General features: G+C 61.5%; 1 protein-coding gene across 2 annotated transcripts; it reads right to left on the bottom strand.

The window, feature by feature from the left end:
- Positions 1-894: 894 nt before the first annotated feature.
- LOC116437153 (serine/threonine-protein kinase pim-1-like) lies at positions 895-5,014 on the bottom strand. Of its 2 annotated transcripts, XR_004237188.1 has the most exons (7): positions 4,469-5,014; positions 4,301-4,351; positions 3,729-4,095; positions 2,918-3,094; positions 2,520-2,669; positions 1,427-2,294; positions 895-1,139 (listed from the first exon to the last, which is right to left on the bottom strand). XR_004237188.1 is itself a non-coding variant. In XM_032094745.1 (6 exons), the coding sequence occupies exons 1-5, from the start codon at positions 5,012-5,014 to the stop codon at positions 2,563-2,565; spliced, it is 1,248 nt and encodes a 415-aa protein (XP_031950636.1). In that variant the 3' UTR covers positions 2,300-2,337; positions 2,520-2,562. The 2 variants fall into 2 exon arrangements, 1 of the variants encoding a protein (XP_031950636.1); XM_032094745.1 differs by lacking the exons at positions 895-1,139; positions 1,427-2,294 and adding an exon at positions 2,300-2,337.
- Positions 5,015-15,713: the final 10,699 nt, after the last annotated feature.

Here is a 15,713-nt window from a genome sequence, read left to right as displayed (position 1 = left end):
GGCGGGTGGGGGCGGTTGGTGGGCAGCGAGTCCCGGACAGCGGGCGAGATCCGGCTCCACAGCTGCCAGGCCCCGCTAAGGCTTCATGCCGCCTCCTCGGCAACAGGAAAGGCCTTCAGCCTCGTCCCTGCCCAGAGGAGCAGCGCTGGCCTGGCTGCACAGCTCCTTTTCCCCACAGGTCACAGGAGATGAGATCACAACGCTTGCAAACACCGACTGCGAGCCACAGCTCTGGGTGCTCACCATGAACCTCAGCTCTGCGAGCGCTGTCTGCCCCAGGCTCCAGGGGATGCAGTGGGAGCCCGGCTGGGCTCTGCCCTGGGACCATCCTCCAGGGACAGCTGCACACAGGGAGCATTTGGTTGCCACAAAGAGCCAGGCCATGGCTGCAGGGAGCTGCTCCAGGTGCGGCCTGCACTGCTGTGTGCTGCGCTCTGGGGCTGCTGCTCCCCGCAGAGGGGACTGCACTGGGGTGCCAGAGGAGACAGAGAAGCTCCAGCTTAAGCCTGACTGGGCTGGGTGGCTGGGCTGGGAAGAGTGGCGAGAGTCAAGGGCATTCACAGAGCTCATGCTGCTCTGTGAAGAACGAGGAAAAGGGAGTGGGAACCCAGCAGTGAGCAGAGCTGAGGCCTGGAGAGCAGCTCTGAATGACACCCAAATCTCACCAGACCTCTGAGACATTGCTGTTCTTCAGGCAGTGACTACATGAGTCCCTAAACCTGGGGCTCGCTCTTCCTCGTGGCCAGGGGCATCAAGGAAGGCTACAGTGCAATGGGGACTGCAGTGAGCTGGGAACTCACTGGGGGAAAGAGGGAGCACTTGTGGAGCAAAAGGCAGGTGGGGGAGAGAACTGTTCAGAGAAGGGCTGAGCTTCAGCTTGAGCAAGCTGAAAAATGTCATTGGGGGTCATCCCAGACTGATTTCATTTCAGAAGTTACTGAACAAGTTTGTTATTGGGGGGTGTCATATTTTCCCCTGGAGGTGCACGCTCTGCAAACGTGAGCTGCACTGCCGAGCTGCTCAAGCACGTCTCTGCTGCAGGTCACGGCGTTTCTTCTTTGGCTTCTCGTGGCCCCGGGGCTGAGCCGCAGCAGAGCCCTGGCGGAGCCCAGAGCAGCCTCAGCATCCACAGAGCCCGGCTGCAAGGAGACAAAGCAGAAAGCGCCCGTCGGCTGAAGGCTCCTGTCCCCCTTGTCCCAGCCGCCCGCGGTGCCCAGGCCGTGCTGGCCGTGCTCAGAGCGCTGCCCAAAGCTGCCCAGCATTGCTGCCTTTGGGAGCAGAGCAGGAGGGCAGGACACGTGCCCAGCCTGCAGCCGGCCGTGGCACAGCCACCTCCTCAGCAGCTGCCCAGAGCGGGATGCTGCTGCGCTCGCTGCCGTCTCCCAAAAGCCCTTATCCCAGCCGTGCCAAGAGGACGGGCACCCACCTCACGCCTCCCGCCGCCAGAAGAAAAGCTGCTCCCAAACGCTGTCCTCAGCCTTCTCCAAGGGCACGTCCCACCCACGCCGCAGCTGCTCCCAAGCACTTCGCCATCCGGACCCGACAGCACCTAGAAGGCTTCCTTTGGAAAAACAAACCATAAATCAATGAAAAGAGATTACAGACAAAAAGGGGAAACAAGGAAAAAGGTAAAAAATCTTCTCTCTGCTGGGGCCTTGAGGAAGGCCCAAGCCCGCCATGCGAGGGAAAAACCCACCCACAGGCCAGGGCAGCCCACGCTTTCTCCCTTCCCCCTGCACTGCCCCCAAAAGTCATGCTGAGCCCAAAGCCAACAAGGGCAGTGGAGTAGCCCAAGCCCTTCCTTGCCTGCAGAGCAAAGCAGCCCATGCACAGCTTCTGCTGTCCAACCTCTGCTCCCACCATGGGGCTTGCTTTGTGTCGGGCCGGCTGCCCCAGCCCCAACGTGGGGCACGGTGGGTGCTGGGGGCTGTTGGCAGGGCCAGGAGCAGACTCCCAGTTCAAAACCAGCCCAGCCTATCTATCCCCCAGCCCTGCCAAAAAGCAGCTTGGCAGCCGACTGAAGAATTGGTTGCATCCGCCCCAGCAAAGGGGGGAACCTTTGCTTCCCGGCCAGGCTGTGCAATGCACAAATCTGGGAGCAGCCCCCTGCGTGTGGACTCATCTGCAAATTCGCCGTGGAGCCTGGCTTTGGAGAAGGTGCCACAATTGAAGTCCATCATCTTCAGCTTGCCAGGTGGAGGAAGAGCTTGTCATCCTTGATGTCACCCTCCATGTCTCCAGCAGCAGCAGCCGCACCTGGCACAGCTTCTCCAGGGGCTTCTTCTTCCCTGGGGCTGGAGCAGGCTGTCAGTGCTCTGCCCAGGGCCCCGGCTGTTGCTGAAGCAGGACAAGCAAAAGCAGCTGCCATGGGGGCCACCAGTGCTGGGAAGAGCAGCTCAGCTCCAGCAGCAGGGCTGCGCGTGCCCAGCTGAGGAGCCCTGCGCAGCGATTCAGGCAGGACAAAAACTCTGCCTTTCTTTGCTGCCTCTTGCCAAGGCACGTGTGCAGCTGGAACTTACCGGCTCCCTGGCTCAAAGCGTGCGTGTGGCTCTCTCCATTCTCCTACGGCACGCGAATATCCTGCATCCAAGGATCACAGGACAGGTCTTCTAATGAGGGCCTTTCCGAGGAGAGCACGGATAAACACCGTCGGATGACATCCTGGCACTCTGCGCAGAGAAAGCAGAAAGCACCAGTCAGTTGCAGAAGGCTCCTGTCCGCTTTGCCCCACTCTTGCCATGGCCAGGCCGTGCTGCGTGTGCTCAGGGCTGTGCCTAAACTTTGCCATCAATTCTTTCTTTTGGAGGGGAGCAGGACATTGCCACCTCCTCAGCAGCTGCCAGTGTGGCATGCTCCTGAGCCCGCTGCTGTCTCCCAGCACTGCTATTCCCCCCGTGCTGCAGAGACGAGGATCCACCTGGAGAGAGCCGTCGTGGGAGCGAGAGCCGGCCCCAGGTGCTGTTCCAGCCCCTCCTGAAAGGGTGCTCCCCGCAGACCATCTGGTGCAGCACGATGCCCAGGGACCAGACGGTCGCTGCCTCGCCGTGGTACCAGCCGAGGTGCGTCCATTCCGGGGGGCTGTAGGACGGTGTTCCTGTGGAATAGAGATGGAGTTCTTCAGGGGGACGCTGCCTGCTCCCAGAGCCTCACCCCAGCATCCCTGGGCCTGCGGGGGCCGCACCCGCTGCCCTCTCGCCAGCACCGGGGACTTGTGTACAAACTGGGGGTTGGAAAAGAAGCCGCTGGTGTCGCAAGAGGGCAGCGGAAGCCCTGGCAAGGCCCGAGCATTCCATGCAAAGGAAAAACCCACTCCGTGCTGGGGAAAAACCACGCTTTCATCCTCCCTGCCTGCACTGCCCCAGAAACCATTCTTAAGCCAAGGCAAGCACGGGCAGCAGAGCAGTCCGAGCCCTGTCTCGCCTGCACACCAAACGGGCTGGAGCACAGGTTCTGGCCCCCCCTCTCTGCTACCCCCACCCACGGGTGTTTCTGTGGCGCTGGCTGCCCCAGCCCCAGCGCCAGTCCTGGGCAGAGGGGCTGGCAAAGGCTGCCAGCAGGGCTGGAAGATGGGCCCTCAGCCAGCGCCGCTCAAAAGCAGCTCAGCTGAAGACTCCGGCTGCCATGACTGGCAGCAAAAGGGACAATCCCCCGGGCCACAGCCGGCTTGGGCTGTGAGCTGTTGGGCTCTGAGATGCCGCTACCAGGAGCCTCCCCCTGCGTGGGCTCACCTGCAAAGCTGGTGTAGGCTGCGGCTTGCAGGTAGGTGCCACAGCCAAAGTCGATGAGTTTGGCCTGCCCGGTGGCCAGGTCAACCAGGATGTTCTCTGGTTTGATGTCCCGGTGCAGGACCCCGCAGCTGGTGCAGTGCCGCACGGCCTCCAGCACCTGGCGGAACAGGTGCCGCGCCACCTCCTCGCCCAGGAAGCCCCGTGCCCAAATGAAGTGCAGGAGGTCCTGAGACCGCTCCGGGCGCTCCAGCACCATCACCACGTTGCTGGGGAGCTCCAGCCACTCGTGGAGCTGGACGATGCCGGGGAAGCCAGCGGACACCTTGTCCAGCAGCACGATCTCCAGTGGTGCTCGGGTGCCGTCGGGCTGTGGGAGGAGCACGATGCCGTCAGCGGGGCCGATGCCGTGCCGGGGCTCGGCAAGCCCTCAGCCAGCCGGGGACGCTCTGCGCGCTCCGCTGGCCCCACGGCCGCTCTCCCTCGAGGCGTTCTGGCGGCTTCCACCCTGCCGGGCCTCGGCTCATCCCCGCCCGTCGCGCCCCGGCTTCTCCCGCTGCCCCTCGCTCACTCACCAGCTGGCCCCAATGGTGGATGCGGTTCCGTGGCACCCGTTTGATGGCCACCTGCAAGGCAAGGGGAGCAGCGGGCTGAGCTCGCCGCCCGCCGTGCCGAGCCCCATGCTCCTTCTCCTCCTCCTTTGCCCCCCGCCTCCTGCGCCCGCCGCCGGCCCCGCCACTCACCGGGGCGCCGTCCGAGAGCCGCGTCGCCGCGAAGACGCTGCCGAAGCCGCCGCGCCCCAGCAGCGAACCCAGCCGGTAGCGCTCCTTCAGGCCCTGCTGCGCCTTCCCTGCCGGCGAGACGCGGCCGTCAGCGCTCGGCCCGGGGCCAGGAACGGCCCCCGAGCGCCGCTCAACCGCCCCGGGCCGGCCATCCCCACATGTTGGCTCTTTTGAAGCGGACACCGGCGGCTCGGGGCCGGCGGCCGCGCTCAAGAGCGGCGGACTTCGGAGCGGGGAAGACGCTGCGGAGGCGGCGGGAGCGGCCGCGCCGCCTGTGTCCCCGGCGGGCCCCGGCAGGAGCCGAGGCCGGGGTCGGGGTCGGGCCAGCCGGAGCCAGGGGCTGGCGATGGTGCCCAGGAGCCAGGCGCTGATGCCCGCCCAGCAGCGCCACAGCCAGGACGGCGAGAGCCGGGCGGAGGCGGGACCGCGGCGGGACGCCCGGGGGCGGGGAGGGGGCAGCCCCGCCCGGGGCCGGGGGCGGGCCGGGGGCATGGCCCGGCCTGGCATGGGGAGAGGGAGGCCGCGGGAGGCGGGGTTGGGGAACGAAAGGGAGAGCGGGAGAGGGTGCGAGACACTGGGAGAGGGAGAGGAGGAGCAGGAGAAGGGACGCAGAGGGTTCGTGGACTCGCTGCTCTTGTGCTGCTGCCGCTGCTGCCGCTGCTGCCGCTGCTGCCGCTGCTGCCGCTGAAGCGCTGGGAGCGTTTGTCCGCGTGTCCGTGTGTCCGGTGCCCGTTTGTCCGTTCCCCCCCGCGCGCCCCACGGCCGAGCCCCGCGCGCCCCGGGGCAGCACGGGCCGCTCCGCTCCGGGGCCGAGGCGGAGTCCCGGAGCATCTCTTCCTCCCGCAGCCACAGCAAACCCGCTCGGCCATTGGGAGCATTTTTGCACACGTTTCCCTTTGAAGGGCTCCTCTCTACCCCCATTTCCAAGGAGTCTCCCTGGGGTTTTGGCACCTGCAGCGACAGGGCAGCGATTGGGCTTCAAACTTCAAGAAACACATGGAGGGGCTGGAGCATGTCCAGAGATGGGAATGGAGCTGGGGAAGGGTCTGGAGGACTTCTGAGGGGCAGCTGAGGGATCTGAGGGGGCTGAGCCTGGAGGAAAGGAGGCTCAGGGGGGAGCTGGCTCTCTCCAAGTCCCTGACAGGAGAGGGCAGCCAGGAGGGCTGGGGCTCTGCTGCCAAGGGAAAGGACGAGAGGAAATGGCCTCGGGGGAACCTTTGGGGTGGATGGTGGGGAAATTCTCATCCTCCATGTCTCGACAGAGGGGGAGGGGGGGAGGGGTGGGGCACGACCTGGGGACACGGGGGTGGTGACGCTGGGCTGGGGACACGGGAAAGGGCACGGGAAAGGGCACGGGAAGCCAAAGCCCCGCTGAGCGCTGGCGCTGGGCTGGCACGGGGTGAGCCGGCAGCAGGGCCCCACAGCCCTGAGGGACTCGCCCTGACGCCCGGGGAGTATTGGTCCTGGTCTCTAAAAAATGAGACTCAATAAAATACCATTAAAAGATGCCTCCTTCTCCTTCTCCTCCTCCCCCATCCCTTCTCCTGCTCCCCCCGGGCCCAGTGCCCACCCTTGGCCCCCCGTTTTCCCAGCGCGGTCGCATCCCGCGGGCGGAGCAGGGATGGAGCCCGGACAGGTCGGGCTGGGGCAGGGCTGGGCTGTGGGCCCGGCCTGGGAGCCCCCCACGCGCCCCCTCCTCAAATTCCCCTGGCGGGGGGCGCTGGGGGCGAGGGGGGGCGCAGGTGGGGTCCGGGTGGGGAGCGCCGGGCGCTGCGGGTCTGCCTGGCAACTGGTGAGTCACCAGCGCCGCGCGCTCTGATTGCCTGAAGGTTGTTCAGCGCCTTCTCTGATTATCTGACACTCGCGGGGAATTTTGGTTGGTCGGTGGGGGATGTGGGGCGGCTTAGGGGGGGGGTCTCTGCGCCTTTGGGGTTCGCTGGGTGCCGATTTGGGGTTGAGGTGCCTCCCAAGGACCCCCCCGGGGGGGCGACACAAGGGTGACACACGGGGGTCCCCATTCCCGATCCATCCTGGGGCCGGTTCCGCCCCCTCCACTCTCGGTCCCCGCGCGGGATCCCCCAAAGTCCCTTCCCACTGTTCCCCAATCAACGGGACCGGGGCGAACTGGGAAGCCTTCCTGGGAACACTGGGAGCAGCCGGGCAGGGGCAGAGTGACAGCGGGGCTGGGGGGGACACACGACTCCCCAAAATTAGAGCGGGGACGGAGCGGGGGGTCCCGGCCGAGCCTGAGGCCACGGGGTGACACCGGGCTGGGGGGCCCTGGGGGAGCACAGAGTTCGGGGGGAGGGGGGACACGACCCCCGGTCCCCTCCCGTCACCTGCTTGCGCCGGTAGAAGCCGAGCCCCAGCGCCAGGAAGATGAAGCCCAACATGAAGCCCCCGATCCCCGTCAGCATCTTGGGGGGCGGGGGGGCAGCTTTGGGGGGTGGGGGACAGAATGATGTGGGAAACGGCGGTGGCTGCCGGGAAGGGACCGGAATGGACTTGGACAGAATGGGACAGCAGGATACACTGGGACCACAACCGGGACTGGGCAGGACCAGATTTGGAGCACCAGGGATTATACTGAGATATATTGGGACCACACTGAGAGCTACTGGGAACATGCTGAGGGCCAATGGGTGCTGCTAGGTTATACTGGGAGTGATTTGCATCATACTGGGAATGACTGGGATTGTACTGGGAGTGACTGGAACCACAGTGGTGGTGAAAGGGCGCAATTGGAAAAATGCAGGGAGCAACTGGGATCATCCTGGGAGCAGCTGGCCCATACTGGGGTCATACTGGGATCATACTTGGAGTGACAGGATCATGTTGGAGTGACTGGCATAGTTCTGGGAGTATCTGGGAGTGACTGGGATCATACTGGGGCTGACAGGAATCAAACCAGACTCCTACTGGGAAGTTAATGGGAATCATACTGGGGGTGACTGGACTCATACTGGGATCATGCTTAGAGCAACTGGGACCATGATGGGACAAAAGGCATCATAGAGGGACTGACTGGGAGTGGCTGGGTTCATACTGGAAGTGATTGGGGCCCTACCTTACTCTACTGGGAGGGACTGAGAGTGAAAGGAACCATACAGGGCATGACTGGGAACAACTGGGACCATGTTGGGGGCAAGTGGGATCTTATTGGGAATGACTGGGAACATAAAAGCTTGAGTGGAGTTTTTATCCCGTGGCATTCCCAGGGAGCAGCGGCAGCTCCGCGCCCCCAGCCCGGGGGGTGGGAGCAGGGGAACCGCTGGCAGCACCTCCGGGGCACAGCCGAGGGCTGGGGGGCTCCTCCCCCACTTCATTTTCTCTGCCCAATTCAAATCATCCCCTCCCATTCAAATCCCCTCCGTTCACATTTTCTCCCCACCATTAAAGTTTCCTTGCCCCAATTCAACTTTTCTCCCCAATTAAGCCCTGAGGCCCCTCCCCGCCCCCGGCTCCTCCCGGCAGGACCCGGCCGGGACCTTCTGGAAACAGCAGCAGAAGGAGTTCCAAAATTCCTCATTACTTCCATCCATTTCCTTGGTTTCCGGGGCATTTTCCTGCGGCTGCTCCGGGCCATGGCTGAGGGGTCCCCTCGGGCTCCAGTCCCCTTTCCAGCCCCTTTTTCCAGCTCTTTTCCTCAGCTGACCCGAAGCTGCGGATTTTGGGGGGTGGGAAGAGTCGCTCTGCTGGGGGGGGGCGTCCCCGCGGTGCCCCAGGGAGGCCCCGAGGCCGCAGCGCGGTTCCCTCGGGCCCCTTGGAGCGTTTGGAATCTCCAACTCAGCAATCGCTGTCCGTGGGGTTCAATCCCCCCTGCAAGGTTTTCCCCCAGACCGGCTTTCTTTCCAGAGGGTTTTGTGGTTTCGCTTCGAGCCGGGGCCTGAGGGCACCGGAGCGGCCGCGGGTGCCGGGGCAGGAAGGGCTGAGGGACAGCAGCGCCCCACAAACCTCCGGGAGGGGGACAAGGGCTGGAGGGGGCAAAGAGAGAATAAACACGAGATTTTAGAAAAAGAAAAAAATATATAGATGATATGTAAAATATAATAAAAAAGAACTCTGAAAAAAGAAAGTAACAGCAGAGCTTCTTCTCCTGGGACTTTGGGTTTCTTGTCCAAGCTCCGAGCTGGGTGTGAGCCAGAAACCAGTGGCTGGGAGAGACATTGCTGCTGAAGGGCTTCCTATGGCCAGAACTAAAGTGTCGAGTATCATGGAACAGCTTGAGGTTACAGAAGCGCCAGCGCTCCCGTTGGATTCCCTCGTTTGAAGCTGAAAGGGGAGCTCCGTCTGTGACTCTGCTTTGTAAGGATTGAATGTAAAACTCCAGAGCAATCCCCGTTTCCCTCCCTCCTGTGCCCAGCAGCGCACGGAGAAGGGATGGGAGTTTCGGTGAGTTCGTGCTTCCCCCTGAGGGACAGGAATCCTTGCCGTGTCCAGCGGGGGTCCCTCCCCAGCCGTGCGGTCACTCCCCGGCCCGGCCCTGAGGCGCGGGGCAGTCGCGGGGCAGCCGCGCTCCGGCCCCGTCAGCGGCACCGCCGCTTCGTGCCGGGCAGGAGCGGCAGAAGGAGCCGGGCGGCGGCGGGGGCTGAATCCCGGCAGGAGGAGGAGGAAGAAGAAGAAGAGGAAGAAGGGGCCGGGGCCGCCTGCGGTGTCCGATGGCCGGGGAGCCGGAGAGGCCGGAGAGGCCGGAGAGGCCTCGGGGAGCGGCGGCGGGCGGGGCTCTGCTGGAGCCGCCCCGAGGGGTTTGTGCCGCCCCGGGTCCCTGAAGGAGCCGCTCCGCGGGACGGGCGAGCTGGGAACGAAAGGAAATACAGAGAAGAGAATAAAATACAATCAAAGAGCCGCACCGAGAGGCGTCTCCCCCGCCCGCGTCTGAAGGAGCTGCACCGAGGGACAAGCGGGGGGTGAGTAGAATAAAATCCAGAGAATGGAGTAAAATAGAAGAAAAAACTGCACCGGGATGTCCGCGGCGCCCGGTGTCACTGAAGAGCCGCACGGCGGAACGGGAGCTGTCGGGTGTGGCCAGAAGGGCCGCGCCGAGGAGAGAGAGAGATGTGAATAGAAAAACAAAAAAAATAGAGAGAATAGAATAAAATACAAGAAAAGAGCCTCACCCGGGGATCTCCGCAGCTCCGAGTCACTGAAGAGCTGCACCGAGAGAGCGGCGAGAGGTGACGGTGGTGAAAAAGCCGCACTGGAGGGGCTTGGGATGGGAGGTGGGAATGGACTAAACTCTAGAGAATAGAATAAAAAAATAACAAAAACCCCGCACCGGGTGTGGCCGCTGCCCGTGACTGAAAGAGCCGCACCGAGGGACCGTCGGGGCAGCACCGGGGGCTCTCGGCCGCCCCGCGTCACCGAAAGAGCCGCAGCCGGGGGCAGTTCTGGGGTCTTCTGGAGCCGCCCCGAGGGCTCTCGGCCGCCCCGCGTCACTGAAGGAGCCGCAGCGAGGGACGGGCGGGGCGCGGCCCGGATCGAGCCCCTCCAGCTGCGCCTCGAGCGGCGACCCCGCGGGACCGCGCCGGGGCCGGGCGGCGGCGGCAGCCGGAGCCGGGAAAGCGGCTTGGAGCGGCGGAGACGAGCGGGGTGTTCCCGTCAGCTCCGCTCAGCCCTCGGGCACCGGGGGTTCCGGGGGTTGTTCCCGACCAGCTCCGCTCAGCCCTCGGGCTCCGCGCTGGGGTCGCCGCGCACTTTTCACCCCCGGCCGCCCCCACGGGCCGGGCCCCGCGGCTCCCACTGCCGCCGCCTCGGTCCCGCCGAGCCCAGAAACCACGAAAAATCGCTGGCATGCACTAAAAAAGCTTTTCGTGCGCAGAGATGGGTGCGCGGTGAGTCCTTATGAACTCCCCTCCCCTCAGACCCTCCCAGGCACCACCGGGCATTAGCGCAGCTCCCGGGGCTGTGTCCTGGCCACACTTGGGTATTAAATCCGACAGATTTGAGGAGCTGGCACAGCACTAGAAACCAGGGCTTTGCCCTCGGCAGCTTGGAGCGGCACGAGGGGGATAAAGGATCCCCTGCACTCACCGATGCCTCCTGAAGCAGCTCTGCCCCCCTAAGAACGAGGCTGTATTTGGGAGAGGGAGGATGGCTGGGATGGGATCTGGAATGAGACAGACACATGTTGGGATGAAGAGGTTTGAAGGGGTCCCGTCACTGAGCAGGTTTTTGGGCACCCTCCTGCAGCAGCTCAAGATTTTCAATCACGGCACCATCTATATGCCTTTCCCAACCCGCTTGCCATAGCAGTCTCTGTGTGGGTTTCAAAAAGATTTCTGCCAGCTTTCTACAGTCAAACGGAGTCATTAAACCACTAGTAAAAATATGGTGCAACAAAGTTTGCACGTCCGGCTTGGTTAATCCATACTGCATCCCAGCTTTTCGTCCTTCTCGGACGAGCTTCCAATTGAGCCCCGCCCACTGGCGTTGGTTCGGATTACCGGGGGCAGCAATTCCCGGGAACGCTTGTGCAATAAATTCACCCTCAATCAAAGCCTCCCGTATGATTCCCTGCCACCGCCGAGCAGGATTGTCGGAAGCAGGGCGGCTTGCGGAGCCGCGGGCAGGACTTTCTTTTTTCCGCTCCGGCCTTTGAGCCGGGGGATCAGTCGTTCTTCGCATTCCCCGGCTCCGCTCCAGCTTTTGCCCCAGTTGGAATTTCCCTGCATCCCCTTCTCGCTCCCGCGGTTTTCCCCCTTCTCTGTTCGCCAAACTGTTTCCTCGGCAGGAGTCACAGGGCGGACGGACCCCCACCGGGGCCACCCCCCCGGGGAGCCGGGCCCGCGATCCCCGCGGCCAACGCCGTCCGAAAACTCGGCACCGCGACACACATTCAGCAGCTGATTCAGGATTCTTTCTCCCCTCCGCCACCAGTGGCGGTTTCTGGTTTTCTCTTTCTTTCTCCTGCCGCTTGTGTTCTCAAAGCGGCTCAATCGCTCTGCCCTTGAACACCCGCCGTTCGCATTGGAATCCCCGCTCTGGCTAAGCCGCGGTGAGGCAGACGGCGATGGGGGTAGCGGGGGACACACACGCCCCCCCAGTGCTAAAGTTAACTCTTTGGGGGACACCACGGGACACCTCCTAGGCAGTTCTGGTGCTTGAGGAGAGGGGAGCTCATCCACTTCCATTTTCTCTGGTTCCAGTGCGGGCTGCGGAGCCTGTAACTCCGTCTCCGCGGGTGCAGAAGGCAGGGACGGTATAACTGCGTCTACTCCCCCAAAGAATTCTCGTGCTTACGTCGGAAAGGCAGCAGCGGGACTGCCTGGCTCTAGACAGGCTGCTGCCCCTACCGCAGCTGTTTTTTCTACCTCTATTTGCCTCAGCGCCGTTATTATTAACTTCCATAACGTACTAAGCCCCTTAGTCTCTTTTAATCCATCGCTTATGGCGTCCCAAAAAGTGATTCCCAGCCTTTCCCACTCAAGAAGTGCTGAGAACACTCCCATGGGTGGCAAAAAATCCTCTCTCCCGACCCCATCTTAACAGTCTTTTCAAGACCTCCGGGTCATGCTTCTCTCAAAGAGAATGTGCTGGAGGACCCTGAACGTGGCCCGCTCCTCTTTCGACAGACCCTTCCCCATCCTCCAGCCCCCGGCCTCTCACCTCTTCGGGTGCACCCGCTGCAGCGTACGTTTTCCGGAGTTCTTTCCCCAGGAGCTTTCTTCGGCTCCCCCAACTCCAATGGAGCCGTCCTCCGACTCTCCCCTCCACGGTCCAGCCGCGGCAGGCTCCGACCGGGGCCTCCTGCCTTTTCACTCCACAGACCCCCTTCAGAATCCAAAGGGTCCGGTCTGCTTCATTATCGCAGCGTTTATCACATCGCGAGGTCACCAGCATGCGGGAGCTCAGGATTTCTGAACAACGAACCAATATGATTCCACAGAAGACATTTTATTGTTCACATTGCACTCTACTTATGCATTTTGCAACTGCTGTGCACACGATCACACACTTCTTGATTGGTCCCTCGATTTTGTCCACGTGTTCTGCACGCACTTTTCAGAAAACAGGATTGGTTCTAGTCCAGTGCGGCACAGTCCTTCTTTATCTATTTCTCACTGCCTTGGTATTCTGCTTCTCAGCTTCTTCTTTCCCAATTGAGCGCTGCTTACATTTCGGTAACCTTGATGCATTCCTGGTGGCTCTGATAAGAATCACTAAGGATGGTTTGGCTGGGGCACACTAACAGGGTTCACACACATTACAACACCCTCCAGTCCTGAGGGATGTGTTACTGGGAGGGGGGACACACCTGGCTTTTGCACTTGGCCCCACGGGGAAGGACATGGGGAGCCCATTTTAGGGTAGATCCTGCTGCTTTCCACCAATTTTGGCGGGGGATATAAACGGCTCTGGGAGATTTCCCAGTCATTTTAGGAGGCGGAGGTGATCCCTTTTTTGGGAGGATCCTGATGCTTTCCACCACTTTTGGGGGGTTCTAAATGGCTTGTGGTGTGTCATAGGTTAGCAAGCATAGTCCCAGAAGGGATGTCCTTGCTAAGGGGTGCTTACAGCTTCCTCTGGGACTTGATAGAACCTATCAGCTGGCCAGTTTGAATATGGACAAATCTTTAAGCCACTTAAAGTTGTGACCGCCTCTGTGATCCACACTTAAGAATAGACAAACTCCCCCCCAAGCTCTCTCTCGTTTCGGTGCTGGGACAGGTGGCTGCGGGCCCTGTGTGGGGGCCAGCGGGCCCGGCCAGGCCCTGCTTGGGCCAGGCTGGGCCGGGCCACGGCCATCCTGGAGTCGATGGACCTGTTCCAGCCGTGGAACAACCCCCCCCCGCCCCCACTGCCTTGCGGTGGGCAGCCTGAGCAGCTTGGCTCTCCCCCCTCTCCACTTCGATGAGAAGCATTCAACATTCCAGCTGCAAAGCTGCAAGGCCGAGGTGAGATTAACCCTTTTATTGCTGTGAAGAGCTGAAAACCTGAGGGAAGAGAGAGAGGAGATGCTTAAAGCTGAAATTCTGTTGTGAAGCTATGATATATCAGAGTATCCCGTTGTAATTTCATGAAGATACGGGGGATGGAGTGTTCAACTCGTGAGCAAAAGCACCTGCGCTGAGATAGGCAGATGCTGACGCAGCTGTAATTTCATGAGAAGTTTGGACAGGGAGAGATGAACCAGATGAGGACTTTTGCTCCAAACGGGAAAGGAGAAACCTCAGTTCCTAGAGATGCTCCCAGAGATAGTCCTAGAGATCAAGATGAGGAAGACCCTTTGCTCCCAGGGAAGGAGAAGGGCCTCTGTTTTTGTTTCTGAACGGCTCAACCTTAAAATTGCACCCCAAAAACCTTCAAGAGTGGACCCTCGAAACAGTTGTGGGAAAAGCTGCAAGTCGGGGGAAGGGACTCGCATGCGAGCAGAGAGACTCCTCTTCCTAAATGGACTGAACAATATTTGGAAGTGGGCGGCTGTCTCGTTGTGATAATGTTTTCATAGCATGAGCAAGAAGAGACTTCTCTTTCTAAATGGACTGAACAAGGTTATTATGGAAGTGGTGAACAGACTGAACATCTTAAGGGTTGTCTTTTTACATTGTCAGTGGGAGAAGGGAGGAAGGTGGGGGGAGGAGGAGAGTTCTGAAGGTGGTATAATTTTTTTTTCCTTCCTTTAGGTCTGTTAATAAACTTCTTTATATTCTTTCAAGTTTGGTGCCTGCTTTGCGTTTCTCCTAATTCTTATCTCACAGAAGATAAACAGTAATGAGTATTTTGGGCCAAACCACTACATGGTGGAACCACTTTCGTGGGTTCTGATGCTGCCCACCCGTGCTCTGCACTGGTCCGGACTGGTGCTCCCAGTGCCACATGGGGCAGGGCCATGGGGACCCCTCTACAGCACAGCGCGGCTGCTTTGGGGCTGGCGGCACTTGCCCGGCACTGGCCATGGGGCGTGTGCTGGCAGCTGGGGCCGTACTGGTGGTACTGGTGGTGCTGGGAGCTCACGTGTCTGGGGGCAGTGGGACTCAGGTGAATGTGGGTGTCTCAGGGGTGTGGTGGGGACAACGGGAAAATATTGAGAGAGGTTGGAAAAAGGGAGGAAGAGAGCAGAAAATCAGAGCTGGAATGCCCAGACCAGGAGTCCAGCCCAGAAGTCGCTGGCCTGACTCCCCCCAGCAAGTGGCTCCCACAACCCCTCACCCTGTCCCCAAAATCCCTTGGCATCCCCCACCCATCTCTGTATTCCCCCTCCAAAATCTCCAGGCTACTGCAGGGAGACCAAAGGGGTCCAAATCCCCATCTAGTGCGACCACAAGCACCAAACTTCTTTCTCCACACAACAATCTTCCCTCTTTTCCCCTTCCTGGCTTCCCCCCCAGTGGCTGGGAGCAACCAAGAGCCCAGCGCTGCCCCAGCCCGACCGGCCCCGGCTCCATCCCTGCTCCTCCCGTGGGATGCGATGGGTTTGGGGGGAGGGGGCCAAGGGTGGGCGCTGGGCCTGGTGGGAGGAGGAGCAGGGGTGGAGGAGGAGGGATGAAGGAGAAGAGGGAGAAGGGATGGAAGGAGGAGAAGTGGAGGAGGAGCGGGAGGAAGAGGAGGGATAGAGGAGGAGCGGGAGCAGGAACAGGAGGAGGAAGAGGAGGCAGCACGTGCGTCCATCGCTCCCCGTATCTGCAGCCCCCCTGCCCCGGGAGCATCGCTCCCCCCGCATTCCGCAGGGGACCAGGGAGGGGAAGCTTGCCCCAAGTATCTTGGGTGGTCCCTGGGAGGGATTTTTGGGGGGGTTCCCGCTGGTAGCTCACAGCAGAGCCCCGGCTGTGGGTGGGGGTATGCGGGGTCTCCCCCCACGTGTGGGTTGGTCTCCCTGGGTCAGGCTCTGGTACCACGTGGCGATCGCCCGGTGCCGGTGCAGCGTGAGCGGGACACCGGTTTCAGGGACACCGGTTTTGGGGACTGCCTGGGAAATCCAGGTTTGGGGGAAGCCCGAGAGCCACGGAGTGGGAAGAGTGGAGAGGGGCGATCCTGGAGCTGGGGGACTCCCGGCAGCCTGAAGGGAGGCGGAAGATGGAGAGCGGGGGAACCAGGGACCCCCTGGACACTGAAGTGGGAAGCCTGGAAAGGGGGGACCCCTGGGATTCCCCGGACCCCTGATAGCCCAGAGAAGGTGGGAACCCCAGATATGGGGGAACCTCAAAATACACAGGACCCCCAGAAACCCAGAGAGAGAGAACTCCTGAGAGGTTATTTTTGCTGAATC

This window comes from Corvus moneduloides, chromosome 33, assembly GCF_009650955.1.
Source record: "Corvus moneduloides isolate bCorMon1 chromosome 33, bCorMon1.pri, whole genome shotgun sequence".
In the NCBI taxonomy this organism is placed as follows: domain Eukaryota; kingdom Metazoa; phylum Chordata; class Aves; order Passeriformes; family Corvidae; genus Corvus; species Corvus moneduloides.
The sequence above is the reverse complement of the archived record's forward strand: the minus strand, read 5'-3'. Positions and strand labels throughout refer to the sequence as shown.